This window comes from Ovis aries, chromosome 8 (genome assembly GCF_016772045.2).
Source record: "Ovis aries strain OAR_USU_Benz2616 breed Rambouillet chromosome 8, ARS-UI_Ramb_v3.0, whole genome shotgun sequence".
NCBI classification, from domain to species: domain Eukaryota; kingdom Metazoa; phylum Chordata; class Mammalia; order Artiodactyla; family Bovidae; genus Ovis; species Ovis aries.
This window is the reverse complement of record NC_056061.1, coordinates 82,353,869-82,367,930: the sequence shown is the minus strand read 5'-3', so window position 1 is coordinate 82,367,930 and position 14,062 is coordinate 82,353,869. Positions and strand designations below refer to the sequence as shown.

At 53.7% G+C, this 14,062-nt stretch overlaps 1 protein-coding gene across 6 annotated transcripts in view; it reads right to left on the bottom strand.

Annotated features, from left to right (window-relative positions):
- The window catches only part of SYNJ2 (synaptojanin 2), a 103,975-nt gene that overhangs the window by 27,420 nt on the left and 62,493 nt on the right, over positions 1-14,062 (bottom strand). For all 6 annotated transcript variants that reach the window (XM_027972620.3, XM_060419297.1, XM_042253670.2 and 3 more), the window contains 8 exons: positions 12,905-12,966; positions 9,673-9,769; positions 7,163-7,335; positions 6,738-6,819; positions 5,971-6,120; positions 5,700-5,865; positions 2,032-2,223; positions 580-664 (listed from right to left, as the gene is read on the bottom strand). In XM_027972620.3, coding sequence (XP_027828421.2) covers positions 580-664; positions 2,032-2,223; positions 5,700-5,865; positions 5,971-6,120; positions 6,738-6,819; positions 7,163-7,335; positions 9,673-9,769; positions 12,905-12,966 — 1,007 coding nt within the window. The remainder of the gene's footprint in view (positions 1-579; positions 665-2,031; positions 2,224-5,699; positions 5,866-5,970; positions 6,121-6,737; positions 6,820-7,162; positions 7,336-9,672; positions 9,770-12,904; positions 12,967-14,062) is intronic.

The following is a 14,062-nucleotide window of genomic DNA, read 5'->3' as shown; positions in this document are numbered from 1 at the left end:
AAGGACTATATGTAGCCCGACAGACTCCTCCGTCTGTGGGATTCTCCAGACAAGAATATACTGGAGTGTGTTGCCATTTCCTCCTCCAGGGGAATCTTCCTGGACCAAGGATCAAATCAGAGTTTCTTAGGTCTCCTGCACTGGCAGGTGGGTTCTTTACCACGAGACCTCCATGGAGCCAGGTTTTATTATTCATTCAGAAAGTGCCTTACAATGGACTAGGAAAGAAAGAGTCCAGCTGAGTTCACACCAAATGTTAGTCCAGCAGTTTTCTTTCCTTTGTACGGGTTTCTTACACCTCTCCATCTTTCCCCAGGAAACGTGAGTCAGCCCCCGCCCAGCCCAGCCCACGTCCTCGGGGCTCACACACACTGCAGGCAAATTGTGACTCAACCCTCCCAGCCAGGCAGCTCTGGGAGCACAGAGCCTCCCCCACCCTTCCTTCTATTCCCTCAATCAGCAGAGAGAGGAAGAGGGACGAGCATGTCTGGGAGGACTTCGGGAACTCAGGCAGCACCAAGGGTCGCAGGTTAGTGGCACCCCAGCTCAGGACCCCACACCCCAGGCCCCGCCGCCCACCTGGCGTTGACGATGTTCCCCGCACTCAGCTCCACCATCTCTTCGAACCCCACGGCAAATATGTCAGCTGGGCTGGCGGTGTCATCTGCGGAACAAGCAGAAGACGGAGGAAGTCAGACCCACCAGGGCTGGTGCGGCCGACTCGAGGGCCAGAGCCCCACGGCCTGGGCAAGCCCTCCCGGCCGCAGGCCAGCACACACCCACCTCCCTCCAGCTCCCACTGTGCACACGGCCCTTCCCTGCCTGAATCCCAGGAGCATCGCTAACCTCTCTGTGGCTTGCTCTTCAAAAGGGACGGTTTAATGGTCACCTTGAAGGGTGGTCATGAAGTCAGAGGACACATGGAAAGTGCCTGGACTCATAACTTCCATGTCAGCAGACCTGCCCCCTCCAACCTGGTACGCCCTACGCTCCTGAGGGGTGGGGGGCCTTGGCTCAAACCTGTGTGGCCCTGAGTACTCTCACAGCCCTGGACCAGCCCCTCTGGGTTAATGTCCGACTGTGGTCCTCTCCCAGAGGACTGCTGTCCTAGGGGTCAGGGGGCGGACCCGCTCTGATGAAGTCTGCCCCAGAAATGCCGGTTTACAGACTGCAGAGTGAGCAGAGGGGCTTCTCATCAGCTCTTTGCTCAGCTCTTTCTTCCCTTGAATGGGGGGCCTTCGGTGAACAGAAGCCCTGCAGCCACCTGCCACATCCCTCTCAACGAGCCCTAAGCCATCCCCGTGAATCTGAGCCGTGTCCTTGCAGTACCCTGCCCCCTGCCCCATGCAGACAGGGCACAGACAGCGGAAACGGGGCTCTGGGCTCTGATTGTCTTCAAGGTACATTAGTGCAACCCCCCACATGCCCCCCAGCACTGCACACGGCAGGCAGGGAACTGGCCCAAGAGGCTTTCCAGAACCCAGATAAGCAGGAGAAAAGCCAAAGGCCTAGATAAATAGCTGACTCTCAGAGAAAAAGCACGTGTGGATCCCGACCTCTGAGGCCATTAAATACTATCTTGCGTGACACAGGATAAAAGGTGAGGTGTCCAACCTCGCGATTATCTTATTCTTAAAAGGGAACGCAATTTCTTCGTGACTGCTGAAGCAAACACGTGTCAACACGGGGAGTCTGAGAAAAGGCAGGGGTGTGTGTCCTGGGTCAGGGCGTGGGCCCGGTCTGGCATCTCACTCACTTCTTACCGCCCGAAGGTTCTAGTCATCAAAACCGAGAAAGTGCAAAATACACATGTGAAAAGAAAAGGGAGATTCACCGCATAGGTGACCCTTCCCAACACTTGGGGAAAAAAAGGTGCCACATATGTAACTTGCCGGACATCTGGAAAGTCAGACCACAGCGTTTGCTAAACGTTCCGAGGAGCGAGAAGGCCAAACACCCAACTTCCCACCTGTGGGCGAGGCCCGCAGCGAGGGGGGTCTACACCCATTACCCTGACCCGGCTATACTCACCCGGGGGTCCTGCGACTCGGCACAGCGAGGGCGTGTCCAGCAGCCAGTCGGCCAGCTCGGCCGTGCCCAGCAGGTTACTCCTGAACTGCTTCCCGCCGTTCACATTCCAGGTGCCCACGGCCACGCGCACTGGCTTGAAATTCGTGAACTCCGACTGGCGCTCCGACATGGCATTCAGGATCTTGGGAGTCACTATTGGGGGGCACAGAAAGGGCATCTCTGTCTGCACCCCAAACCTCATGCATTTCCCCCACACCCCCAGAAACACAGCCAGGCCTGCTGCCAGAGAGGGACGCTGAGGCCATCAACAGGGACTAGTGGCCGTGTCTTATGAGGATGAGGCTAAAACCCACCACGAGCAGAGCACCTCCCTGTGGCCCTTCTGCCGCAAAGTCCCCTCCACACCCTTCCCCCAGCAGGGCCACACGGGCTGTGACATCAGGTCACAGGGACGCACATCCTCCGCGGTCACGACACAATTCCACGGGAGTTTTATCAACAGGCACCCTGCAACTTCCCGCACGGAACTATGGCTCTGACACCCACTTTGCATTCCCCATCTTCCAGTCCAAGCGCCAGCAGTGGTCTGTGGTACCCCAGACGCAAGCCTTTAAAAAATCATTACTCTGAACCAGGTCCGTCCTCTAGATGGCCAAAATATACTCCATTTTTTAAACCGGGCACTTAACTCAAATCTCCATCACATACACTCTGCTATGAAATGAGATGCACTGTACTACTCAGAGCTTCTTGCCACTTGTCCTGAGGTAGCCTTGTCTCCAGGGTTGACACAAATGTCACCTTGGCTATCAGAAGCCAAACAGGAATTTCCCCAGCAATGGAGGAATAAAAGCAGAAAAGGGGTGTGAAGCCATTTTCAGCATGGGCAAACCAATTTTTCAAAAACTCCAAAAATTTCTAAGACCAGAGTTATACACCTTTATAAGGAAAACTGCTAGGTTTCCTCTTCTTTTCCACAAACCCTGTAATGTTTACCGGCTCTAGGGAAGCGGTCCCCAACCCTTTTGGCATCAGGGACTAGTTTTTGTGGAAGATAGTTTTTCCATGGACCAGGGCGGGGGTGGGGTGGGGTGGTTTCAGGATGACTCAAGTGCATTACATTTATTGTCCACTCTATTATTGTTAGATCAGCTCCACCTCAGATTATCAGGCATTAGATCCTGGAGGATGGGGACCCCTGCTCTAGGGGAGAGTGAAACTGTTCGTCGTTCAGTCGTGTTCCACTCTTTGCGACCCCATGGACTACAGCCTGCTGGGCTGCTCTGTCCACAGGATTCTCCAGGCAAGAACACTGGAGTGGGTTGCCATGCCCTTCTCCAGAGGATCTTCTTGACCCAGGGATCGAACCTATGCAGGGGTTTCCTGCATAGCAAGCAGATTCTTTATGTCTGTGCAACCAGGGAAGCTCTAGGAGGTAAGATGCCATTAAAAATTTCCCAGAGAAATCCCCAATGCACTTTGATGTGGAATCTTCAACACATCCCCGTAAACAAACCTTAAGAAAAAATTAAGTCACAGATGCAGAGAACAGTTGCCAGAGGCTGAGGTGGAGGTAAGGGGCAGTGGATCAAGGGGGTCAAAAGGTACAAACTTCTAGCTATAAAAGCAGCAACCTGGGGATGTGATGTACAGAGTGATGATTGTAGCTAACAACATTGTATTATAGATCTTAAAAATTCTCATCACAAGGGAAAAAAAAAAAACTTTTGTAACTCTGTGTGGTGATGGATATGAACTAGAATTATTGTGGTGATGACCAACCTAGACAGCATGTTAAAAAACAGAGTACTTTGTCCACAAAGGTCCATCTAGTCAAGGCTATGGTTTTTCCTGTGGTCATGTATGGATGTGAGAGTTGGACTGTGAAGAAGGCTGAGCACCGAAGAATTGATGCTTTTGAACTGTGGTGTTGGAGAAGACTCTTGGGAGTCCCTTGGACTGCAAGGAGATCCAACCAGTCCATCCTAAAGGAAATCAGTCCAGGGTGTTCACTGGAAGGACTGATGTTGAAGCTGAAACTCCAATACTTTGGCCACCTAATGTGAAGAGCTGACTCATTTGAAAAGACCCTGATGCTGGGAGGGATTGGGGGCAGGAGAAGGGGATGACAGAGGATGAGAGGATGGGATGGCATTACCGACTCAATGCACATGGGTTTGGGTAAACTCCAAGAGTTGGTGATGGACAGGGAGGCCTGGCGTGCTGCGATTCATGGGGTTGCAAAGAGTCGGACACGGCTGAGCAACTGAACTGAACTAAACACATACAAATAGCGAATCATTATGTTATACACCTGAAACTAATATGTCAAGTATAACTAATTGGAAAAAAAGAGAAGACCCCTCGAGCTATTGAGGGAAACATGACAGTCCTGTCCCGAAGAGTGGAAGGCAGCTTGCCTACTGCAAGATTTCTAGGGTCCCGGTCATAACAGAAACAGGAGGTTACCCTCAGGGGAGAATCCCTACAAATGACATGCGGCGATGGGATCAAGAACCCTTTCTAGCTGAGAAAGATTCCTGGAGTAAGTTAACATTCAAAGACATCACCTCCTGGGGAGTCCACTCTCTCTCTCCCAGCCTCTCAGTTTGGAAAACGGTCCAAACTAACGAAGGAGGAGCATGAGTGCTTCCGTGAGTCCGGAAGAACAGGCTCCCAGGAACCAGAGTGACAGCTGGTATCGTGTAAACAATTTTATCTTCTGTATATTGTGGAGCTCGACCTTTGGATGGGGAAGGACTGTGCCTCCTGGGGTTAAGCCAGTTCTCAGAGTCAGCCAGAGCCTGTTCTGCGCACACAACCAGTCCAGGGCTGCACCTCCTCTTTCCGGCCCCCACTCCCTGGAGGCGACGTCCTCCCAGCAAGAGCAAACCAGTCCACCCTAAAGGAAATCCACCCTGAATGTTCATTGGAAGGACTGATGCTGAAGCTGAAGCTCCAATGCTTAGGCCACCTGATGCAAAGAGCCGACACACTGGAGAAGACCCTGATGCTGGGAAAGACTGAGGGCAGGAGGAGAAGGGAGCAACAGAGGATAAGGTGGTTGGATGGCATCACCAACTCAATGGACATGAGTTTGAGCAAACTCTGGGAGATAGTGAAGGACAGGGAAGCCTGGTGTGCTGCAGTCCATGGAATCAGACACAACTGAGCAACCATCCACCTAGAGCCCACAGCTGTAGCTCAAAGCTCCAGAGTTATTCCAGCCAGCCAGTGCCACGCTGTCTACCCCACCCAGCCTTCCCTGTGAAAACCCCAATAATAACCATGGCTTAAGCGCCCTTCTGCCTCCTGACCACCCTGGGGTTCTCTACGTGGCCTCACGCAGCATCTCCAGGACTTGTGAGCGAAATGAGTGCGTTCTCCTGAGCCTCTCCTCAGCCTCCTCTTGCAGCTGCACCTGGCTGAGCATCTCACACGAAACAAGGCAGCTGGTCGCTTAGATCAGCTGGTCAGACTGTGACACGGGCCAAGCTCGAGTCAAGGGTCAGGTTCTGAGCACAGAAGCTTGCTCAGGGGCTGCCTGCCACCTGCCATCTAGGATTATGTGAGGGTGGGCAGGCTGGCTGGACCCGCCACACGCCCTCTGGATGGCAGGGCAGCCGGACACCCCTACATCCAGCTCCAGGCAAGCGGGAGCCCCTCACCCAGCAGGGCTGGATTGTCCAGCAGCATCCTCCCCTTGTCCGCAGACTCCTCGCTGTAGACATCGCCAACCAGCAGCAGCTTGATGGCCTCCTGCTTCACCCCGTCAAAGAAGTTGGACTGGATCGTGCGAGACACGGACCGGGCCCCGTCCTTCAGCTTGCCCACCTGCCACCGGCCGGACGACGGACAGACAGACAGACAGCCGTGAGAGGGGCCTGCATGGGCCCCAGCCCATCTGCCCACCCGCCGCCCCCGGGGGCCTGGCCCTACCTTGGCCTTCCCCTCCAGGGCCCGGCTGCCCGTGAACATCTTGCTCAGGCTGTGCCCGTTCAGAGACCACATGGCCTTGAAGGACTCCACAAAGCGGTCAGCGATGGGCCTTGAGTTCAGCCCGAGGCTCTCGAGCTGCAGATGGAGGACCTGGGAGAGCCGGAGGGGCCAGCGGTCACCGACGTGCCCCCCGGAAGCTGCCCAGGGGACACCACCAGGCGCCACCCCCCATGAGCTCCCACTCAGTGACTGCAGGGCTGACTCTGTGCTCTCAGAGGACAGGGCCCCCTTGCAGCGGAGGATGGGGCCTCCCGTTATGGCTCACTCGACTTCATCTACACCACCCAGCCCCCCCCCGACACCCCCAGCAAGCAGGACAGCCAAGGCTGGATGGCGGGCAGCACTGACCCCACACCTCCTCCCAGCAGGGAGCCAGGGGAGGTCACCAGGGCAGCAGGCTGCAAACCCAGCCTCACCTCAGGCAGCCTTACTCCGCCTTTGTCCACGGGAAGGTCCACAACAATCACTACAGCCTATCTTTCCTCCAGGTGGCACCTGTGGGCCACCGTGTCTGGGGTGCCTTCCGAAGAGTGTGTGAAAGGCCCATCACGCCCCCAGCCACCTGACGCCTCAGGGATACCCCTCTCTAGATGCCGGGCACATGGCTGTCCCCTCCCCACGGTGACCACAAGAGCCCACGAGGGTGCTGAACCCAGCCCATCCCCCCAACGGCCCAGGACAGGATACAGATGGCCTGAGAGACAGACCTCTAGGGCGATGAAGCTTTGCACTGCGTTGGTTCGGTCCAGGCAGTCGAGACAGTTCATCCGCAAAGTGCCTTTCTGAAAACTTAAGAAACCAACGGATACAAGTTACAAGTTGTGTTGGAAGAAGCCTGTGGAACTGAAGGCCCCCAAGGAAACTCATCAAGAGAGAATGCCTCACCTCCTGCCTGGTAGCCCACCCCTGCAGCCCAGAGTCACCGGCATGATGCAGACAAGCAGATCCTAAGCTGCCTGCCCGGCTCTGTCTTTCCCATGGAAACCCCAGTGGAGGTTCCCCAACAGGACACGCCACAGGTCTGCCCACTGGCTAAAGCAGGAGCAGCGAGGGTTGGGAGGTGCGTTCCTGGGAGTCGCCTGCCCTTTGGCCAGCCCATCCAGCAGGAGGAAAGGACACAGGTTAGACTCACCGTGGACTTACATTCTCGCCCCTGGTGAACACGTCAAACTCATCCCAGTGCAGCTTCAAGTGGGGCCGCAGGAGGTTCTCCAATTTCTCGAGCTTCCCACCTTTGGCAAACTGATGGAAGTCAAAGTTGATCATAGGCGTGTCTCCGGCGTGGCAGGAAGCCCAGAGCAGCTTCTGAAAGGGGACAGGAGACGGTGGCAGGGCATCTGACCGCTTAACCGCATCACTCAGCAGAGCCCGGGGGCTCAGCCTGAAGGGTTATGGTGAACCAGGCGGTTTACCAGCCCTGATCCAGAAAGGGGCGGCACAGAACACGACCCTGGGGACGAAACCACCAAGCGCGTCTCGCCTGCAAAAGGGCCGGAGGTCCACCTCGGACGGAAGACAGCCAGACTGTGGCTCTGCGGCTCTGTGGCTCCGCCCCGTGGCTCCTCGGGGCAGCCCCGGGTCCGGCAGGGACATCACCTCCCACAGGGCTCTCTGGAGGGCACCCGCGGGGAAGGATGGCTCCGTTCTGCAGGCCCCGCAGTGCCTGGTGCCCCAGGACCCGGGGCAGTGAAGCAGTTTGCAGAGCTCATAATCCAGCTCCCGTTGCCCTGGTAACCAGTCCCATCCCTACAAGCCAAGCCTCCAGGAGGGTCCTCCAGACCATCCATGGTGGGGGAGGTCTGGCCCAGCGAAACCCCGGGGGAGACGGGGGCTCAGGGCCTCCTGGGGCTTAGATCTGGCAGGTGAGCCGGACTGAAGGCAGGGCCAGAGGTGGGGAAGCACGCAGGTGGGTGCTGGGCAGAGGTCTGCCCTCCACACCGGGTACCCAGCGCTCTCACCAGGAAGCCCTGGGGGCCAAGGATGACGCACTGCCATCCCAGGGTGTGACTTCAGGTCAGACTTGTCTACCACGTGCCCAGCCAGAGTCTAGTGACTCTAAAGGGCTGGAAGGGTTTCGGGCAGTCTAGTCCCTACAACTCTGAGTGCCTGATCCCCACGGGCTAGATGCAAATCAACACACAACCATTGACATTAAGGTCTCGCTCTGAGGTCATCAGCTAACCCAAAGCAGGCACGCTTGGCAGCTTAATGAGCTGAAGAAGTGCCTTGTCCCCTGTGGCCTGAGAGCCACAGGTCACAGGCCAGCTGCTGGTGCATGGACCTCGGTGTGGTGGAGCCGACGGGCTGAGGGAGCTTCTTTGATGCGACTCCAGTGGGGACCATGACCCAGGCTCTCCAGGTAGTGCCTGCCTCTCACCCACTCCCTGCCCAGAAGCCTGGCCTCCTGCACTGGGCCCCAGGTCAGCTGTCGTCATTTGACATTCTGGCCTGGGGGTCCACCAGCTGCTGGGGCAGCTAAGAACACCTTCTCCCCAAAATCGAGGCATAAAGGGGTAAAGATTCTTGAGGGGTTTTTTTCCCCTTCTTTTTTCTTAAAATAAGCTGCCAACACTGCTGCCAAGATGAATGGGAGGGGAGATACTTGTCAAGCTTGTTGCCCATAGCAACAAACAAAACAGGAAAAGCAGGTCTGGCCGAGTGAAACTGGCCACCAGAAAGTCTGCTCCAAGCACGGGGCTTCCCCAGTGGATTCAGCTTCCACTGGCCAGGGGCCAGGACCACAGGGGACACGCTTCCTGTGAAGTGAGGGCTGACTTCACACTCTCCATAAGGGGCTTCCCTGAGCTCTGAACAACCACAGGGTTTTTTTCTTTCCCATCCAGCAGGGGACACGGGCTGAAAGGACTGTGTAGGCCCACAGCCCACTCGGCCCAGAGAAGACCGAATGGGGGCGCTGGGAATAGGGAGAGATGCTTGGAGGTGGGGGGAGCCTTCTGCTCACGGCCCCCCTCCCCATCCAGGGCTTCTCCCTGCATCTTCCCAGGGCGGGGAACATGTGCCAAAAGCCACGGGGAGCCCACAGGGAGCTGGGGACAGTGAGCGGGCGGGCAGTCCAAACAAGGCTGGATGACGACTCGAAGGCTCCAAGTTCACAGGAGGAAATCATGTTAGGCTGCTCGCGTTAAACCCAGCAGGGGCTCTGAAGAGCTACTTAGGTACAAGTGTCCTGTGGGTGTTTGTGTGGACTTGCCAGGAGGTGGGGCCAGTGGCTGGGCCCGCCCGACGAGTGAGCAGGGGACCCCAGCTCCCCGAGGGGGTCAGGGATGCACGGGGTGGAGCCCAAACATACATGTATGCGGGCACACGTGTGTATGTTTGTCCAAGAGAGCTGGGGAAAGGCCCGGCCGTGCTGAGTCCTCAATGACCCAGCGGGGAGAAAAGGCAGCTGGAGCTAGGAGATGCTGTTCTCATTCTGAGCAAATTCAACCAACCATGGGTTCACGAAAATTAAACTTCATTCGTCAGGAGCCCAGATCACTTAATGCTGAAGCTCTGAAGGAAAAAGGTCTCCCCAAAGATGGGGCGAGCAGGCCACTGTCTCCAGTCCCCAGGGAAGCCCACCCTGAGCAGCCCGCCCCCCACCTACTCGCTCGGCCTTGCCCCGGGCAGGGGGCCAGTTACCTTAAAGGCTCTGTTGAGCACCTCCTCTCCGCCTCTGCTGCCCAGCAGGTTCACGACCACCTGCTTCCCGTATTGCTCCTTCAGAAGCACCATATGCCTGCAACAGAGCAGGGCAGTCTGTGATGCCCCGGCTCCTGGGACACACACTGACGACTGCGCCCTCGAGGGCACCAGCTGGGCACTAGCGGTCCAGAGTGAGCTGGCCCTAGGAAAGGCAGCGCCCGAGAGGAACAGCAGATCGGACTTCTGAACATGCGTGGTGTCAGACAAGGATACACTGGACTTCTATACAGTCCCTCCTTAAATCCAGAACTGCTAACCTGCCTCTCATGAACAAAGCCTCAAAAACGCAATGTGCGTATCTCCAAAGTTAACCTATTTCACCTGGTACTTTCTCAAATCTAGAAAAACCAGTAGGGGAGCCATCAACCTCGGGGCCCAGTCTTTTCATCTAAGTGCTGCATTTCATGATGTTTAACCTCAGCAAGAAGGTTAGAAGAAAATTTCCATCTTTAGGAAAATTCTTTGCATATCAGAGACTATTACACATATATTGAAATAGTAGGGGGAGACTCCAATATTCTCACCACCAGCTATTGAAAAGTAACTATAATTTTAATAATGTTTAGTTCAGTTGCTCAGTCGTGTCCAACTCTTTGCGACCCCATGAATCGCAGCACACCAGGCCTCCCTGTCCATCACCAACTCCCGGAGTTTACCCAAACTCATGTGCATCGAGTCGGTGATGCCATCCAGCCATCTCATCCTCTGTCATCCCCTTCTCCTCCTGCCCCCAATCCCTCCCAGCATCAGAGTCTTTTCCAATGAGTCAACTCTTCGCTCGAGGTGGCCAGAGTATTGGAGTTTCAGTTTTAGCATCAGTCCTTCCCATGAACACCCAGGACTGATCTCCTTTAGAATGGACTGGTTGGATCTCCTTGCAGTCCAAGGGACTCTCAAGAGTCTTCTCCAACACCACAGTTCAAAAGCATCAATTCTTCGGTGCTCAGCTTTCTTTACAGTCCAACTCTCACATCCATATATGACCACTGGAAAAACTGTAGCCTTGACTAGACGGACCTTTGTTGGCAAAGTAATGTCTCTGCTTTTGAATATGCTATCTAGGTTGGTCAAAACTTTCCTTCCAAGGAGTAAGCATCTTTTAATTTCATGGCTGCAATCACCATCTGCAGTGATTTCGGAGCCCAAAAAAATAAAGTATGACACTGTTTCCACTGTTTCCCCATCTATTTCCCATGAAATGATGGGACCCGATGCCATGATCTTTGTTTTCTGAATGTTGAGCTTTAAGCCAACTTTTTCACTCTCCTCTTTCACTTTCATCAATGTTAGAATAGCTAAATGTAGCTTTTAAAAAAAATAAGGAAAAGACATAATGCAAAAAACAGATGTAAAACTGATTTAGTAATGCAATCTTCACATCTGAAACTAGAAAAAACTGGAAGACAGCAGAGGACAATGTTAAAAGTGGTGGAATTTTATGTGCTTTTAGATTCTTTTCTTCTTTAAACAGTTTTGCATTTTCCCAGTGTCTACAATAACATTTCTCTCATAAAAGGAATATTTTAAAGTCAATTATCACAAAAGAACCATTTTGGCCCCATAAGGGGGGAAAAACCACAAAAAACCTGTCTTACTAGCTCTGAAGGACAACACTGAAGAGAAGAACAAGGACTTGAAAGTGGGCAGTCTATGCTGCTCTGCAGATGGTTGACGATTAGCCTGCCTGCTCTTCTTCAGATGGGCTTCTGCCTCCATGGGGAGGAATCCTCCCAGGGCCATGGTCCTAGCCACCCTGCCTTGTTGCAGTCCCTCCCCCGGGAAGATGCAGGGCCGGATCAGACATAGGCGATCAAAGCCTCCCCACAAGCCAGCAGGCTGCACCCCGGCCCTGGAGCCAGGCAGCCCTGGGGGGCGGGTGCTGGAAGAACAGGACATGCATGGCCTGGCTACTCCACGCTCTGTGGTTCCTCCTGCCCAGAGAAGGTACGTCTTGGCCTGAGGTCTAACATGTGGAGTTGGAGCAGGGCCTGCTCAGGTGAGTAGTAACATGCCAACTGGGGGACACAGGTGGGATGGTGTTACCGATTTTAAGGCCAAGAAGAAGGCTGCAAGCAAATTTAAAGTCCAAATGAAGCTTCAGGTAGCATGATTAGAACACTTAAAAAATTACTTTTAAAATTATTTTTATAGCCATTAAGATCACGTTAAAATTAGCATTCAGAGTAAAGTGAAGTCACTCAGTCGTGTCTGACTCTTTGCAACCCCATGGACTGTACCCTACCAGGCTCCTTAGTCCATGGGATTTTCCAGGCAAGAATACTGGAGTGGGTTGCCATTTCCTTCTCCAGGGGATTTTCCCGACCCAGGGATCAAACCCAGGTCTCCCGCATTATAGGCAAGATGCTTTACTGTCTGAGCCACCAGGGAAAAAAACAACATATATTTTAAGAAGCTAATAACTTTCAAGTACAAATTACCAAGAGTTCAGGTTAGTGATGGCTTTTCTTAAGCTAGCTGAAAAACAGGAAGCACTCAACGATCCAATCGGTGTTTTTAAAAATTAACTATGTATGACCCAGAATTGAGAAGGGACGACAGAGGATGAGATGGTTGGATGGTATTACCATCTCGACAGACACAAGTTTGAGCAAGCTTCGGGAGTTGGTGATGGACAGGGAAGCCTGGGGTGCTGTTGTCCATGGGGACACGACTGTGCGACTGAACTGAACCAGAATTTCTTCTAGAATGATACATAAAAGCTAATAGTGGGAAAAATAAAAATAAAAATAAAATAAAATAAACTAACAGTGGGAATTGCAAGTTAGGGCACTTCTGCCTTTTCCCTTATACCTTTCTATACCATGACTTTGTAAAGCCTGGGAATATATAACTTCAAAAACAAAAGGAAACTGGCTTAGAAATACCCTATAGTTTAGATGATCTCTTATTAACTAGGACAAATAGATAAAAGCGTCACTGCAGAAGGAATGGATAAAATAACTGCAAAGTTTTACCTGAGCAATTTATTAAATGAACCTGCAGGGAAACCTGAGAGCAAGGGAAAAATTCCATTTTGTAAACTGCCTTTTGGCAGAAAGAACCAGACTGAAAGATTCAGAGCGCACATTTGGGGTCTCCCCCTTCTGGCCACTCCCTGGCCCCCTGTCCCGCTGTCTGATAGGAGGAAGGATGGACTTGACCGCCCTACCTGTCGAAGGCAGGGGCGCTGGCCTCCAGGCCTCTGCTGAGTCTCAGATGATGGGAGCCAACCTAAATCAAAGAGAGATGACGCTGGTGATTCCTCCGGCCCAGGAAGCGATTGCCTTCCCATTCGTCCTCTACCACCAGCCAGGCCAGAGCAGGAGCCCCACAGCCCCTCCATGGTCCGTTTACAGCTCAGGATGGCCAGACTCTGAACCCGAGTCCAGCTCTCCTGTGGCCCTATCCTAAGTGCCGCGTGGACCATGCTGGCTGGACTCGTTCACAGAAGACAGACCAGGAGGCCCACGTTGGATCCACAGACCCTTCCATGGGGCTGAGATGCGGCCCAGCCAACCGGGAGAGAGAAACCAGCCTCCAGCCTCTTCTGTGAGGCCAGGGACCTTGACTGCCCCTCACATCTGAGCTGTCATAACTACCCACAAACGAATCTGCCTTACTGTCTAGAACTACTTACTTCACACCGGCTGCTTAAAACGCAAACTTGAAACTACGCGTTGTTATTGGCTGAGGGCCTCTGCCACTGGACAAACCTAGGACAACCTGACACGGAACAGTGTCAAGGACAGTAGTGGATTATAACCTGATGAGAACAGGAATCCAGGAATCTCTACAGAGGCGAGCTGGCTGGCTGGGTGGATGTGGGCAGGTGGACGGGGAGGTGGCCGCCTGGTGAGATGGCTAGCTGGGTGGGGAACAGGGATGGGGAGAAGGGAGGGTTTTACAGCAAATACCAACCAATAAACACAGAGAGAGTGATGGGAAATCATCGCCTTATAACCATCCCGGGAAAAAACTGTTCGGCAAAAATCATCCATTGACCTTACATCTTAAGGGAGTTTGACGAGGAGCAGGATGTTTGCACGGTCGCAAAGTGTCCCCGTAAATCGCTTCTTGGTTGAAAAGTAAGACATTAAGTGGAGAAACTGAAGAACACCTGGCACAGATGATTGAAAGTAACATCACGGATGAGGGGCCAAGGGACACTGTGGGCTCCCAGACGGGATGGACTCTCTGAGGACGTGGTCCTTGGGCAGAAGTGGGCCTGGGACACTCTTTGGAAGGTCACCTTCCTCTGTCACCTGGACAACCCTTTAGTCCGGCTGCCCGAGGCCTCATGTCCGGCCTCCCCACGCTGGGCCCTGCC